Raw genomic sequence first — 14,593 nt, forward strand, 5'->3', positions numbered from 1 at the left:
ACAAAATAGCTTGCGAAAAAGGGATGAAATCCAACAGCTTCTCCAAAATCCAAAAAGGAATGACTAGCGTTTAGTGCTAGGCAAAGATGCCCAGCGGTACCTCTTGGATAGAAAACGAGGATAGAAGACGAGGTAGATAGAGTTTCTGTTGGATGATGTTTTTTGCTTTCCTTTTTTTTTTAGCTAACTCACTCGAGATACAAGAGCTCTTGGAGATGCTCAGGAAACATGCACGATCATCTTTAAGAAATGGCTGTAAAAGTATTGACAAACCATGCTAAGAAAGGCTAAAAAGTGGACACCAACCTAGCTAGATAAGTCATTTCAGGCTTCGTTCAGCCTTTTTAGTTTCAAACTCGGCATGACTAGTCCTTACAAAGTGTCGGACACATGTTGGTTGTAGTCAGGTTAGATTGGAAGTGTCATGATATATATGGTTCATTCAATACACTTTTTTTTTTAAAAAAATAAATCAATCTTAGAGCTAGGATAATGCATGGCGTTGCCTTATATCTAGACCGGCCGCCTCATATATAGCTTCAATAATTCAGTGCAATGGTTGAACGACTTAACAGACAACACTTGTTACGAGTTACGACATGTCATTGTTGTGTTTGCCTTAAATTCTACGATCTTCCTGTCGCAACCAACAAAAAAAAACTTACCACCACTACCCTAGGACCAAATAATGCTGTGAGAATATTTGAGTACCATGCATTTTCGATGTACATGTGTTCGTATGTCATATTGCCATTTGGTGAAGACATTGATCGAGTAGCTGTCATTCTTTTTGCAAGATTCCTTTTTCCAGAAAACAGAAAAGTGACGGATGGAGTGGATTCGAATATACACCAGTACATGTATGGCGAGCTTTAGGCGAGAGCGCTCTCTGCACTGTGTGAGCGCGTGGGTGGTGGACTGCCAACTCCCAACTGGTGGTGGGGCGGCCGGATGGGCATGACCGCGCGCGCGGCCTCCGTCCACCGGATTCTGGGGTCCCATCGCACCCAGGGGTTGAAGAAGATGGCGAGGATATGAGATAAACACTAGGGGAACGAAGGAGATAAACCACAGATGATGAGAGAAGGGCTAATGGATAGAAATGTAGAAACGGACGTCGAGCTGCCTTTTGCGCAAAAAGGTTTCGCTTTGGAGATCAGTGAGTGTGAGTCCATCGCGTCTGCAGCGGCTGGGAAAGATTCTCCATTAATTGCGCTAGCTTTAATAATTCCCTGCTCGTTTTCCAAGCATGTAGACGTGTCTTCTTTAAGGATATAGAAAAGAAAAGAAAGAACAGATTATATACATGTTCTTCTCAATCGTGCGGCATGGTACCACGGAAGCAGAAACATGTTGGCACTTGGCATTTCTTTTTTGATAATTCATTTGGCCGTGTTGCTCTGCAAATGCGCGTCACTGTTTGTGGCTACTGTCTACCATGCATGGGAGTCGGCGATAGCTCGAGGTGTGGTACCACCACCTCCGAGCTAAGCTAAGGCCCCGTTTGGGAGGGCTTTACCGGCGGCTTCACGAGCGGCTTCAGGTGAAGCTCTCCCAAACGTTTGTTTCAGGACTGGCTTCACGTGTGAAGCCGGTTCTGAAGCCGTCGGCGGCTTACACAGGCAAGGTGAAGTCATGAAATCGTGGCTTCACGCGGCTTACACATCAATCTAACAAGTGAAGCTGTTTTGCCAAATATTTTCTAAAACGGCTCCAACTCCACCAGAAAAGCCGCTCCATCTGAGGAGCCAGAGCCGGAGCTGTTTTTGGAAGAGCCAAAGCCCTACCAAACGGGGCCTAAGTAGTGGCAGCCTCACAGTCACAGAGAGGCTTAGGCGCTTAGCTCTCAGTGTAAGCGGCGGGAACAGCAGGTGCGGCGACTGTGCTGGGTGCGCAGGAACAGCAGCGCGGTTTGGCCTTCCTCTCCGATCCCCGGAGAAACAATTATATTGAAGGCGGTGAGGTGAGCCACAGATTCCTCCGCTGCCACTTGCGGGGTCGACGTCTCGCCTTTCGGAGTAGAGCCGGGGGCGCCAAGGTTGAAGAATGAAGATAGGGCCACAGATTTTGCTCACGAGTCGCCGCCTATCAGGGTGCCTTTATTTCCTTTCTCGCCTTTGCTGCCATCTGGTTCACAAGAGATGAGGCAGGCAGTGGCGGAGCCAGAAAAATATTATAGGTGGGGCGGCTTTTAGCAAGACACTAAATCAAATGTAGAAGCACACATATTCACACCACATTAGCGCATTCACACATTGCAATTTTACAAATTACAAGCTAAGTTTTAGAATGTTACCTTAAATTTGAAGAATAAATTTTTAGTTCTTACAACTATGCATACATTTGATATTCGCACGCTGAGGTAAATGAAATTACAGGAATCAAAGCAACATGGGAAACAAAATTAGCAACAATGAACTAAATAGCTTTCATATCCAAATTATATAGCCTGTTTAGCATCGAGATTTAGCCTAAATTGTTCAGATGATTTCCCAATATTGACAGCAAGATATGCCAAGTATAAGAGTTTATGTGCCTAAATTATTCGGATGATGCTCTTGCCGACGCCGGCGTCGGCGCCGTGCCATAGCCATGCCCAGCCCCAGCTAGGCCTTGCAATTGATCCTCCTCTCCCTCCATGAGGATTCAGCGTCTGAGTGGACAGCGGCCCAGCAGGCCAGCACCTGCGCTGCGACCTGCGGCGCCCACGCGGCCATGCTGTCCCTCATCGGCTCGCCGCACGCCCGCCGCCACCGCCGCTAGGGCTGCTCCACTCCTCCGCAGGCTCCGCTGGCTGTGGGTGCTGGTTGCTCCGCAAGGCACTAGCTGTGGGTGCTGGCTCCTAGTGCTCAGGTGAAAGGAGTATTGGGCTTTGGTCTTTGGCATGTGTGGGTTCTAGCTAAAAATCAGGCCCAGTTGTGAGCCCTGCGACAGCTTTCTTCCTCCGAGTTTTAGCTCCAGCCTCCAGGGCAGCCATGGAGGGGCAGACGGGAGACAGAGAAAGGCAACTGGGTAGGGGTCACTGGAAAAATATCGGGGGTCTTTGGGTGAGCTCGCCGGGGAGTAGTTGGGGCAGCTGCCCCACCGTGCGGTATGGGCAGCTCCGCCTATGGAGGCAGGCCATGGTCACGTTGAGAGGACAAGTGTGGCGCTAGACAGAGGAGACCACAGACGTGCGGGCCGGGAGCTTATATATCTTACGGAAGATTGTTAACAATTTATTTATAAAACTCACTAAGATTCATTTACTAAAAAAATGTTTAAACCAACATTTCAAAAATATCGAACCAACATTTTTAAAAATGTTGAGCCAGCATTGAAATGTTGAATAAATATTTTTAAAATTTTGAAATAACATTTTTTCCTCATCTTCTCTGCCTCCATATTGGGATTGGGAGGGAGGAAGCTAGAGTTTGGGTGGACTCAAGAGTTAGGATTGTTTGCACGAATCTTAAACACTAGAAGGTCAGAAGAAAAAATTAGAGAAAAGTCCATTTGACCTCCTGAACTTATCACCGAGTTTAAAAAACTCCCCTAACTCCAAAACCAGATATTATGCGCCCAACTCGTGAAAACCAGACAAATAACCCCCCCTGCAGCAGTTCAAAGTGGTTTATGGGGTGGTTTTTGCTAATGTGGCATGCGGGCCCCACATGTCAGCCTTTTTCCTCTCTCACTTACATGTGGGCTCCACATGTCATCACGTACCTCACGACGGGCCGCCACCACCAACTCGACGCCGCGCGCCCACGCTGCCCGCTCACGGCCGGCCGCGCCGCTGCTCCCCTCGCCGCGCGCGCTGCCCGCTCGCTGCCGGCCGCAACGTGCCCTGGATCTCGCTGAGCTGGACCGCCGCGGGAGCTCCTGCAAGAGGGGCCGCGGGCTCCCATGAAGGTCGGCTGCCACGGGGAGCTCCCACGAGGCCGCGAGTGGGGCCACCGCCGCGGGCTCATGTTGAGCTCGGCCGCCGCCACAAGCTCCCACCACCGCGCCCGCCGAAGCTCGACCTGTGCCACTGAAAGTGATCGGGTGCTCTAGCCTAAGAGGGGGAGGGGGTGAATTAGGCACTCTTAATACCTTAATCTATGGCTCCAGCTAGTTTGCACAAAACTTAAACTAAAACAAACTATCTAGATATGCAACTATGGTTCTTTTAGTGTGAAACCCTCATCCCAAAAAGAGTTTTGCAACCTATAGCCAATCCTAACAAGATACTACATTAAGAAAGTAAAGACACACAAGTTGTAATATGAAATGCGGAAGCTTAAAGAGAAGGGATGAGAGGAAGCAAACTCTCGACACGAGGATTTATCCCGTGGTTTGGATTGCCACAAAGGCGCCCCTACATCCACGTTGTTGAAGCACTCACGAAGAGTATCGCTTTCCGGCAATCAAGTCTCTTCCATGAACACAATCACGGTCACCTTGATCCCGATTTCCACTAAGGGAGATTACCCATGAAGGAGGGGTCTCTGCCCCCCGCACAATATTGTCGATGCCGCTCCACACCAAGTCGGAGGGTCGTTGATGTGCCGGCGAGCCACCAATGCTCCAAGGAGGCCGGCGCACCGAAGTACAAATTTGGTTCACTCTAGAACCAGCCACAAGGATCACAACCTTGCTTGTTCACTCTCTCAAGAGCTAATCTAGCACTCACACTTACAAAGCTAGTGCTAAAATCTAAGGATATGATCAATATGTACTTGGCTTGGCTTGGAGGTGTTCTTCAATGTGTATAGGGTCTCTCTAGTCTCCAACAACCTCAAAATGGCCGGGGTGAGGCGTATATATAGACCACCAAGTCTTGGAGGTGTTCTTCAATGTGTATAGGATCTCTCTAGTCTCCAACAATCTCAAAATGGCCGGGGTGAGGCGTATATAATGACCAACCTCAATGTGTAGGTGATGACATGTGGACCCCTCATGTAAGTGAGAGAGAAAAAATGCTGACATGTGGGGCCCGCATGCCACAGTAGAAAAACCACCCCATAAACCACTTTGAGCTGTTGCAGGGGGGTTATTTGTCTGGTTTTCACGAGTTGGGGTGCATAATATCTAGTTTTGGAGTTAAGGGGGTTTTTCAGACTCGGTGATAAGTTCAGGGGTCAAATGGACTTTTCTCAAAAAAAAATTATGCGAAAGATGTATAGGATTGGCGCCGATGTGCTCCCCTGTCCAATGGACCAATAAGGTTTGGGTTTTAGTATATCTGTAGTGTTCGTAGTACGGCCCGGTACTACCTTTTTCGGCCCATGCTACTCTTGGGCTGCCTTCTCAAGGACGGACCTTTCAGACCGCCGCGCTTTATGGGCCATGTTCCGGACCCTAACGGCCCAACTACTCCGGCCCGTCCGGCGTGATCGTCGTCGATTCATCCCGTCTACCTTTGAACAAGCACACGAGCGAACATCAGTGCTTGCTCTACTCTCTACGTCCCGTTGCACAAATTGTATTTCTGCGGCATGCGAAAATCGTCTATTGTAAGATTTTTTTTTTTTGGGAACATAGCTTCTTCATTGATTAAGCAGCATCATTACAATCATTTAGCAGGCAGTGCTGCAAAAAAAAAATCTTTGGCATGATGATCCTCCCTCACAGCCAGTACTGGAATCGCATTCACATATACAGCGGTTACAGTTAGCGAGATCTCATCTGTCCGAGATTTCAGGATCAAGTCAGAAAGAACGAACGATACTGTGCCAGCCGACGATAGCCTGAAACTCTATGTTAGCACAGTGATCTGGTGACAACGCCCTCTGTCAAAAGAGGAGCAGGTACTGAACTGACGCCGACTCGGTCAAAAGAGGAGCGGCGGCTGTTCAACGAGCTGCAGAGATGCCTTGCAGGCCAAGGTGCGACGGGTGCTTCTCCCGAGGCCACAAAGACACCTGGGCACCCGGCTTCATTCGTCCCCTGCGTCCTCGTCAATTCCAACTACCAAGCCGGATTCCAAGCCCAACCCAGGTAAGCATGCAGTATTACGCGTGTAAATAAAAAGAGACCAATTCCTACTCGAATGGGAGTTTCTTGATGCGCATCCTTCGCCTGGTCGCAGGTCGCAGGTGGCCGGCGGCCGGCGTACCGATCGACAATAATGTCGTCTGCGGCTTCGAGCGCCGCGGCCGCCGCCCCGTGGGCGGACCTCCTGCCGGAGCTCTGCAGCCTCGTCGTGGACCGTCTCGACCCCGTCAGCATCCTCCGCATCCCGGCAGCCTGCAGGGGCTGGGCGGCCGCCTGCGAGGAGAGCCCTCGCCTGCGGTCGGGCGCGCCGGCGCTGCTCACACCCGGCCTCGACCCCGAGGGCGTCGAGGTCGAGCACGACGTGGATGCGGGCGCCTTCGGGCTCCACGACGTGTCCCCCGGCGGCAGGTCCTTCCTCGGCGAGGCCGCGGGGCTCAAGGGCCGGACATGGATAGGTGGCAAGGACGACTGGCTGGCGACCACGGACTACGCGTGCAGCGTCGAGCTCCTGAACCTCGTCACCGGCGACCGGGTTCCCCTGCCGTCCTTCGGCACCACCCAGGGAACCAAACTCGAGCTCCCGGGCTACCTCCATGTCAAAACCGTAGATCGCTGGCACAAGTTCCTCAAGGTCACGCTGTGCCAGACGCCGGCGCACCCGATCGGCGGCTACCTGGCCGTTGCTCTGTTCTCCGGCGGCTTGCTGGCGTTCACGGCGGCCGGGGACAAGTGCTGGACAGCGCTGAAGAACCCCGTGGGCACCTCGCGATTGGACCTCTCCTACATGGACGCCATTGTCCTCAAGGAGAAGCTGTTCGCTGTGAACGAAGGTGGGCGCATCTACTCCTGGGACATGAGCAGTGGAACTGCCGAGCCGGCGGCGATGGTGCAGGCACCGCCGGAGATCGAGACCGGTCGCCATTGCGGGCGCGGGTTCTACCTTGCCACGTCGACCCGTGGGCACCTTCTACTCGTCTGCATCTATGGCGACGCCGAGCTGCTGTTCAAGGACACCCGCATTTGCAGCAGGTTAGTGTTCAACGACAGGTGGAGCTTCTACGAGCTCGGCATGTCCCTTCACGAGCTCGACGCCGGCGGCAGCGGCGCGTGGCGACGCGTCACGGACCTTGAGGGTGATCGCGCGCTCTTTGTGGGGGCGAACTACCCGTTCTACATCGCCGCGCCGCCTGGGTCGGAGGATCTCAAGGCGGATTGCGTCTACGTCGCGGATGCGCCCTCCGGCTACGACGCTGGCATCTTTGATCTGAACAAGGGAGAAGACGGGCTCGTTCAGCGTCTCGCGTGCTCGCTCATGGCTGACACGTTGCAGATGCCGATGTGGTTCCGGCCAACTACACACCCTAGGCTAGTGAAGGATAGGAGGTGCCCGGCCGTAGAAGAGCTAAAAAGAGTGGATGTAACATGCATGTAGCCAAAAGGCATTCATCATTTTTAGAACGACAGGCAACAAGGCTCTGCCCCATTCCATTGAAACGAAACAAAAACAGAGTAGCATGTTCAGCTCATGTTGTACCGACGACAGCCTCATAATACGAGTCTGCTAACGACGCCATCTGAATGTCGGTCAGCAGTGAACTGACACTGATTCAGTCAAGAGAGATGGTCGTTCGGAAAACATGCACCCATTCGGTGTGAGAGACAACCCAGCGGTTCACGGAGAGCCGCTGCCTCTCCAGGGTCCCGTCTGATCAGGGCACGGCCCAACTAGACCGAAGCAACGCCGTCGTCCCCGCCGTAATCTTCTTCTGCGCTCTCTCGCTCGCCGCCTGACCCAGGTATGCGTGTCCGAAATCGACTCGGTCTCCAACTCCCCTGCGATTCGAACTCCGAAGCGGTTGTTGACTTTGTACCCCCAAGAAGTTGCTTATTACCGTCAATGGTGATCGCAGGTGGTCGCCCGGTGTACCGACGATGTCTTCGGCTTCCAACGACGAGATCGCCGCCCCATGGGCCGACCTCCTGCCGGAATTGTGCGACCACGTCCTGGACCGCCTCGACGCCGCCAGCGTGATCCGCTTCCCGGCCGCCTGCACAGCCTGGGCCGCCGCTTCCAGGATGACTCCTCGCATGCGGTCAGGCACGCCCACGCTGCTCACGTCTGGCCTGGACCCCGACGGCGACGACATTGAGTACGACGTGGCGGCGGGCACCTTCGGGCTCCACGACGTCGCCGGCGGCAAGTCCTTCTACGGCGAGTCCCAGCGGTTGAAGAACCGGACCTGGATCGGCGGGAAGGACGATTGGCTGGTGACCACGGACTTTAGGTGCGGAGTCGAGCTCCTCAACCCCATCACCGGCGACCGCGTCCCCTTGCCGCCCTTCACCACAATCCGGGGACTCGAAGTGGCGGACCACTACGACCTCCACGTCGCTGTCAAAAATCGGCTCCACCTTTTGCAGCAGGTCAAACTGTGCCGGACGCCGGCGCGCCTGAACGGCTACCTGGCCGTCGCCCTCTTCTCCAGTGGCCCCTTGGGCTTGCTCGCGTTCACGGCGCACGGCGACGAGGGCTGGACGCCATTGATGAACCCCGCGGGAACGCACTATCTCAAGTACACGGACGCCATCGTCCACAACGGGAAGGTGGTCGCTGTGGCCGAATCTGGGGACATCTACACCTGGGACATGGACGGCGCAAGTGCGGAGCCCACACTGCTGCCGGGACCGGAGATCCACCACGGCAGCCACGGCCTCAGGCGCGGGTTCTACCTCGCCGCGTCGAGCGCCGGCCAGCTTCAGGTGGTCTGCATGTACGGCCACGGCGACGCCGTCAAGGACAAGCGCAGGAGGAGGATCGTGTTCAAGGACCAGTGGAGCTTCTTCGCGAGCCACGTCTCGCTGCACGAGCTCGACGCGGCCACCAGCGCGTGGGCGTGGCGCCGCGTCAGGGACCTCGGCGGCGACCGCGCTCTCTTCGTGGGTGGAAACTATCCGTTCTACGCCACCGTGCCTCCAGGCGGTTCCAACGATCTCCAGGCTGATTGCGTCTACGTCGCGGATTTGCTCGGCTGTGACGCCGCCGGCTTCGATCTGAAGCTGGGAGATGACTACATCTACGACTTTGAGCGCCGGCTCAATTATCCGGCCATGGGCGACTCCTTGCAAATGCCAATGTGGTTCCAGCCAATTGCGTACCCTATTGCATAATTGCCGTAGAAGAGCGGCAAAACAGTATAAATTTCGTAATAGATATTCGGATTGAGCGCGACCAAGAAAACATTTGAATCTTGGCGATGCATGACATAACCAATTCACATGGATGGATAAATTCATCCTGAAAAGTTTTTTTGCATTTAATTTTATCTCATCGTGATATGTGTAACTCTATAAGTTGGAATGGGCACGAATTGATATGTAATTTTTGTCTCATCTTGGCTATGTATGACTATTGTATTTAAGAATCGATAAGAATGTATTCGGGGACTATGACAAAAGCATTTATGTAATATTTATCTTCACTTGTAATTGGAAGTGTCTGTTGTAGATCAGAATGAGAACTGTACGCATACCTTGTATACAAACTTGCAATTCCAAATTCATGTATGAAACTATTCTCATTCTGTATGTTTCACTATTACATTCTGATTCGACATTGGGGGAAAAGTAGCAATGGAAACAAAATGTATGATACAATCACAAATATTCATGGAAGTTCAATCTCCTATTGATATATTTCTCCACCCGAAAAAAAAAAGTGGTATGCCTCGTTTACACAGGTAGAGTATACTGGAGTGATGTATCAGCAAAAACAACATCAAATGCTTGTCTTATTTAATGTCTCCAAAGAAAAAGTAGCACCAGGGCGAGTTTCAGATACTGTTGGGTGTGATGTTAGTATGTACAGTACCCATAAGTGGAGGCATACCAGGTACACCAAGGCCCAAATCTGCGCCTTCGGGTTCAGCCTCAAGAATATATGCCCTGCCGAGAAAATCGAATCGAGCTGTCGGATAGCGGTTCCCAGCTGCTGCTGACCAGCCCTTATCCTGTCACGAAGCTTTGGTGAATATGATTCTTGCCATGCACCAGCTTCGATGTCTATTCTTGATGAGCTTGTCGAAGCTGTTGATGAGGTGCTATTGTCAAGCAATCTGGAGACAGCCTGTAGATATAGTGTTACTCCCCTTGCATACAATTGTACTTGGGTAAACTTAGTAGGGCTGTTAAAATCTTATAAAGCGACTTAGATACAATGGGTCTACATATACCTCTATTCTCATTAACAGAGCTGCCTTCTCTGAAGATAGGGACTCAACCTGAAAATAGAGTAACAACATTTATTTTCAAATAGTAAAATCTTTAAATTAGGTGTCATTATTTATTGTTCATAACAATACCAATGAAGAAGGTAAGGGAATGACAACTGTTCCCGTCAGTAGAAAATTAGGCAAGATTCTATCCAAACACAATAGCTTAATCATGTTTTCACTTTAAAGACTCAAGCTGCTCCAAAAACCAGGCAACGAAGTCACAAGATGGGTGTACTTAGTAACAGACCTGCATTTGCTTCTGAATCAACCGATCAGTTAGTTGATCAAGCCTCTTCTTGAGTTCGATTTCCACCTCTGTAGGGTGAACCATGTTTCTTCTAGTGAGCTCAATGCTTTCTTCAATCTTCCTTGCCTATGGATAGAAAAATGGCCCCAGTACAGATAATTGGTGAACATAACTATTAGCTACAGCACATACTGTAAATATGCAAATCTCTTGTAAAAAGGAGACTCAGCCCTGTGCAATTAGTTTATTTGGAGAATAGTAAATAAGCATGGATGCCTTTAGTCCCTCGCTTCCAGGTTGTAATATATTTCCCTATCTATTTCATTATTAGAGAAGAAACATGTGCTCAGAAGCAAATATATGTGTGCACCAAAACCAAGTAATGTGGGACAAAAAATTTAAAAATAGTGAACCAGTCGAAGCTCAGTTCTATGTTATATCACAGTAAAATGACAAAAACTATGGGATATCAATAAACCAGATTAATACTGATAAGATCCAATTGACCGCATAATTATAAAAGGAACTCCTGATCAAGATTATAATTTGCATACGAAAACTAATGACTACAGTTGTTCTTTGGAGAGCCTACCTTGTCCTTCAGGTTCACAATTCTATCACATGTCAAAGTGTATTCTGCATCAATAATTTCCTCCTCCAGCTTGAACCTTCTCAAAGATTCTATCTAGACAAAAGTTAACTAATATTACAAACTGATAAGGCAAGATATTTTTTTCTAGGAGTCAACAATTCTACTTGAAAGACTCAAGGAAATATTGTCTGTCGTGCGGAATAAGAACAAACAACAAATGTATGTTGATTGCTTACTTCATCAACGGGAGGGATGCTTGTCTTTTGTATCTTTGCTAGCTTTCTTTTGTATCCTGTTCATGGAATGATAACAAAGGTTACATACTGAAAAGAATTGATGTTGAGGCCAAAAAGAATGACATTCGATAAAGACAAAAGTCTCATACTTAAGTCAGTTAAAAAAGACAAGAACATGAATCAGTTTAATATACCATTGGCATTGAACTTTATTTCGATACGAGGCTTACCCCCATTTCCATTCCAACCGAAACAGAAATATCATTGTGCCATTGGCATTGAACTTAAATCAGAGTGCTTGAAATCACTGGAAACTAAAAAACAGAGAACCCCCTTAAAGAGTCATTGTCAACTTACTGTCTACAGCAAGCGTCTTCATTTCAATTTCCTCTCGAAGCTGGGCAACTTGATCTACCTAGTCAAATACCAAGAATAAACAGTTTTGAAATTATTGACAGCACAATCTGTTACTTGTGAAACATTTATGAAGTATAACCCCATTCAACTCATTATTAGAAGTTGGTTATGTTAAGGATCCTTACTCCAGTAACAGGAAGGCAACAATATCTAGCAAATTGCATTGTGCACCTAACTCTAGACTAACCTATTATTCCGATTCCAGAATGTATCAAGTATGTCCAGTGGTAGAATTTTGGAGCAGATGTTCCCTATTAATTATGCACGGCGCAGTTTCTCCAAATTTAGAGGGAAAGAATAAAGCTTCAATGTTCAACTATCTATGAACCAACATCTGTTGTTACCACAGAACTGAGCTGTCAACATATTCATTGTTTCTTAAGCCTAAAAAACCAATGCACGAAAAAGAAGACATACTTGAACTTCCAGATTCCATTGTTCCCTGGCAAGCAATTTTGCAAGCTCTGCGTTTGTGACCTGCGAAATCCTTCGGTAAGAGCATTGCTAAGACTTGTGACAAGGGGAAAACTATTTTCCACCACAACAGTCAAAGGCTCCATATAATGCACTATCTGCAGAGTATGACATAAACATGGCAGAGGGGGTGGGGGGACAGAATCGGTAGACAGCGATATACCTCAAGTCTAGCCAAACGTGCAAGGGCTTCCATTCTAGTGCTGTGATGTCTCTGTTTCTCCATCTCCACTGCTTCCATTGTTTCAATCATACTAGTCTGCAACTCTGAAGCCTGAAATATGTTTGAGAAAAATTCTTTTAAAGAATCGTCACCTTCTGTACCATCTCACCAGGATAGAAATGATTTTGCATACGAACACTGGGCAGCTGACTCTGCCTTGCAAGAAACAGTTGTGGACTACATTGTCAGATCAACATAAAGTTCCATACTTCCATAACTAGTGCAATAATCGAGATGTATGATTTTGTGCTCAAATGCAGTATTGCAAACACATAAGGAGAATATACCTTTTTACCTCAAGAAAAAAAGGAGAATATACTTTATAACAAACAAACAGTATGCAATGTATTACTAACTCGACTGCTATGTAAATCACAAAAACAAAGTTAACAATATGCGTTTATAACAAACAAACAGTATGCAATGTATTACTAACTCGGCTGCTATGTAAATCACAAAAACAAAGTTAACAATATGCGAGCTATAGGAAATAGTTTCTGTTGCTCTTTTCACAGCTGCAGAGAGTATGTGATAAATTTTAGCAACCTTTCAAATCTCAAGCAACATAAAATCGACAAGGCGCAGACTCACCTCCTGCGCTTGCTCCTTCTCACTTTCGGCGAGCAGCTTCTCAAGCCCGGCCTTCTCCCCCTCGAGCCTCGCAACAGCCTCCTCTCGCTCGGCGATCGCGCGTGCAGCCATGGCCGCGAGCCGCTCAGCCCGCCGCCGTCTCCTCTCCTCCTCCCTCCGTCTCTCCTCCTCCGAATCCTCCGAATCATCGCTCCCCGACCCATCCGATTCATCATCGCTTCCGCTTCCGCTTCCGCTCCCACTCTCAGACGCGCCGCCCTTGCCGTCCCCGCGATCCCCACGATCCCCTTCCGGCTTCACCTCAGCTAACACCTCTACCGGCGGCCCACCGCCGGCTTGATCCTGCAACGCGAGCACCGCAGCAGCGGACACGGAGCGGCGGGGCGCGGGGGAAGGCAGGGAAGGGCGCTTCGAGGCGATGCGGAGGCCGAGGGAGGGGCGCGGTCCGGCCACCGGCGGCCTGCGCGCAGGCTGCGCGTCTAGGAAGGCGTCGGCGGAGGGGGACGGGGAGGGGTGCAGCGCGGCGAGGTCGGAGGCGGAGGGGGACTTGCCGAGGGACTCCGCCGCCTGCTGGTCGATCTGAAGCGCAAGAGGAGTGCAAGAGTCAGAAGAGATGGAATGAGGAGGAGGGGTTGGGGCGGCGAGGTAGGAACGGCAGGTGGTCTTGCCTGATGGAGGAGGGTCTCGGCGGCTTTGAGCTTGGAGGAGATCCACCCCGCCATGGCGCGGCGGCGCGGCGAACGGAGGGGCCGCGACGCGTGATGATTGGACTGGACGCCGCCCCGCGGGTTGGTCGGCGACTGACGTGATGGGCCCCGCCCAACCGCCGCAGCCGCAGCGGGTGGCAACTACCTGAAAATGGGCCGGGCCGCAAGACATACGAGGGGTTTGCTTGTTTTGGTCCGCGCGCTTGTTGGATCGTGTGAGCAAGCCTGAACTGATGAAGTGATGGCGTAATCTATGGCAAGAAACTTCAGAAATACAGTAAACCACAAATGCCAAGCCAGGAGGGTCTGTCTCCATCATTTGACGGTCTAATTTTGGGGATTATATACACTGTGTTGGCTGGTGCTGATTTTTTATGAGAAAAAAAAGTATTGGTGCTGGTTTTGTGTGTGAGAGAAATACTGTTGGCTGGATGCAGTGAAGATGAAGCAAATTGAGTGATCAGGTGCAAACCAATCTCTCCGTGCAAATCGTACAAACTTCAATCTGGGCCACTGAATCAACATCCAAGGGGCACGAGGAGATCGGATAATTTTACAATTAATCGCGCGCCTCTAGTAAAACTTTTGCAAATCCCTCCTCTTCTTCCCTCTACGTACCTCCTTGGATGTCCGAGCGCTAGCAGTTCTATTATTTCATAGTACATGAAGTTACTGTTGCTTTTGGAGACAATTTCTTTTGAACAGGTTGGGCAGGCGCTCTGCCTTTTCACTGATAGTAGAGTCAGAAAAAAATACAGCGCACTTAGCAGGTTAATGAGGAAAATTTTCGCGCACGTTTTTCGAGAAGAGAATCTCGTATGCATGGAGTACTAAATGAAGTCTATTTGCAAAACCTTTTCAGGAATAGATGTAA

General features: G+C 49.9%; 3 protein-coding genes across 3 annotated transcripts; 2 read left to right on the plus strand and 1 right to left on the minus strand.

Annotated features, from left to right (window-relative positions):
- Positions 1-5,835: 5,835 nt before the first annotated feature.
- Positions 5,836-7,393, plus strand: LOC120640366. Its single transcript, XM_039916198.1, has 2 exons — positions 5,836-5,964; positions 6,056-7,393. The coding sequence occupies exons 1-2, from the start codon at positions 5,836-5,838 to the stop codon at positions 7,391-7,393; spliced, it is 1,467 nt and encodes a 488-aa protein (XP_039772132.1).
- Positions 7,394-7,532: 139 nt separating this feature from the next.
- LOC120642008 lies at positions 7,533-9,676 on the plus strand. The gene has a single exon (XM_039918376.1). It carries the CDS (start codon positions 7,894-7,896, stop codon positions 9,127-9,129), a length of 1,236 nt encoding a protein of 411 aa, XP_039774310.1. The 5' UTR covers positions 7,533-7,893; the 3' UTR covers positions 9,130-9,676.
- LOC120642006 (golgin candidate 2-like) lies at positions 9,505-13,983 on the minus strand. The gene is made up of 10 exons (XM_039918374.1): positions 13,681-13,983; positions 13,013-13,591; positions 12,362-12,472; positions 12,142-12,201; positions 11,665-11,722; positions 11,308-11,363; positions 11,072-11,164; positions 10,480-10,605; positions 10,191-10,238; positions 9,505-10,084 (listed from the first exon to the last, which is right to left on the minus strand). Exons 1-10 carry the CDS (start codon positions 13,732-13,734, stop codon positions 9,737-9,739), a joined length of 1,533 nt encoding a protein of 510 aa, XP_039774308.1. The 5' UTR covers positions 13,735-13,983; the 3' UTR covers positions 9,505-9,736.
- Positions 13,984-14,593: the final 610 nt, after the last annotated feature.

Source organism: Panicum virgatum, chromosome 7K, assembly GCF_016808335.1.
Source record: "Panicum virgatum strain AP13 chromosome 7K, P.virgatum_v5, whole genome shotgun sequence".
In the NCBI taxonomy this organism is placed as follows: Eukaryota; Viridiplantae; Streptophyta; class Magnoliopsida; order Poales; family Poaceae; genus Panicum; species Panicum virgatum.

Coding starts and splice junctions, on each gene's coding strand:
- LOC120640366 (XM_039916198.1), top strand. CDS start 5,836: ATGCCTTGCAGGCCAAGGTGCGACGGGTGCTTCTCCCGAGGCCACAAA. Junction 5,965..6,055: donor GGATTCCAAGCCCAACCCAG/GTAAGCATGCAG, acceptor GCCTGGTCGCAG/GTCGCAGGTGGCCGGCGGCC.
- LOC120642008 (XM_039918376.1), top strand. CDS start 7,894: ATGTCTTCGGCTTCCAACGACGAGATCGCCGCCCCATGGGCCGACCTC.
- LOC120642006 (XM_039918374.1), bottom strand. CDS start 13,734: ATGGCGGGGTGGATCTCCTCCAAGCTCAAAGCCGCCGAGACCCTCCTC. Junction 12,473..13,012: donor AGAAGGAGCAAGCGCAGGAG/GTGAGTCTGCGC, acceptor AACATATTTCAG/GCTTCAGAGTTGCAGACTAG. Junction 11,364..11,664: donor GAAGACGCTTGCTGTAGACA/GTAAGTTGACAA, acceptor TTCCATGAACAG/GATACAAAAGAAAGCTAGCA.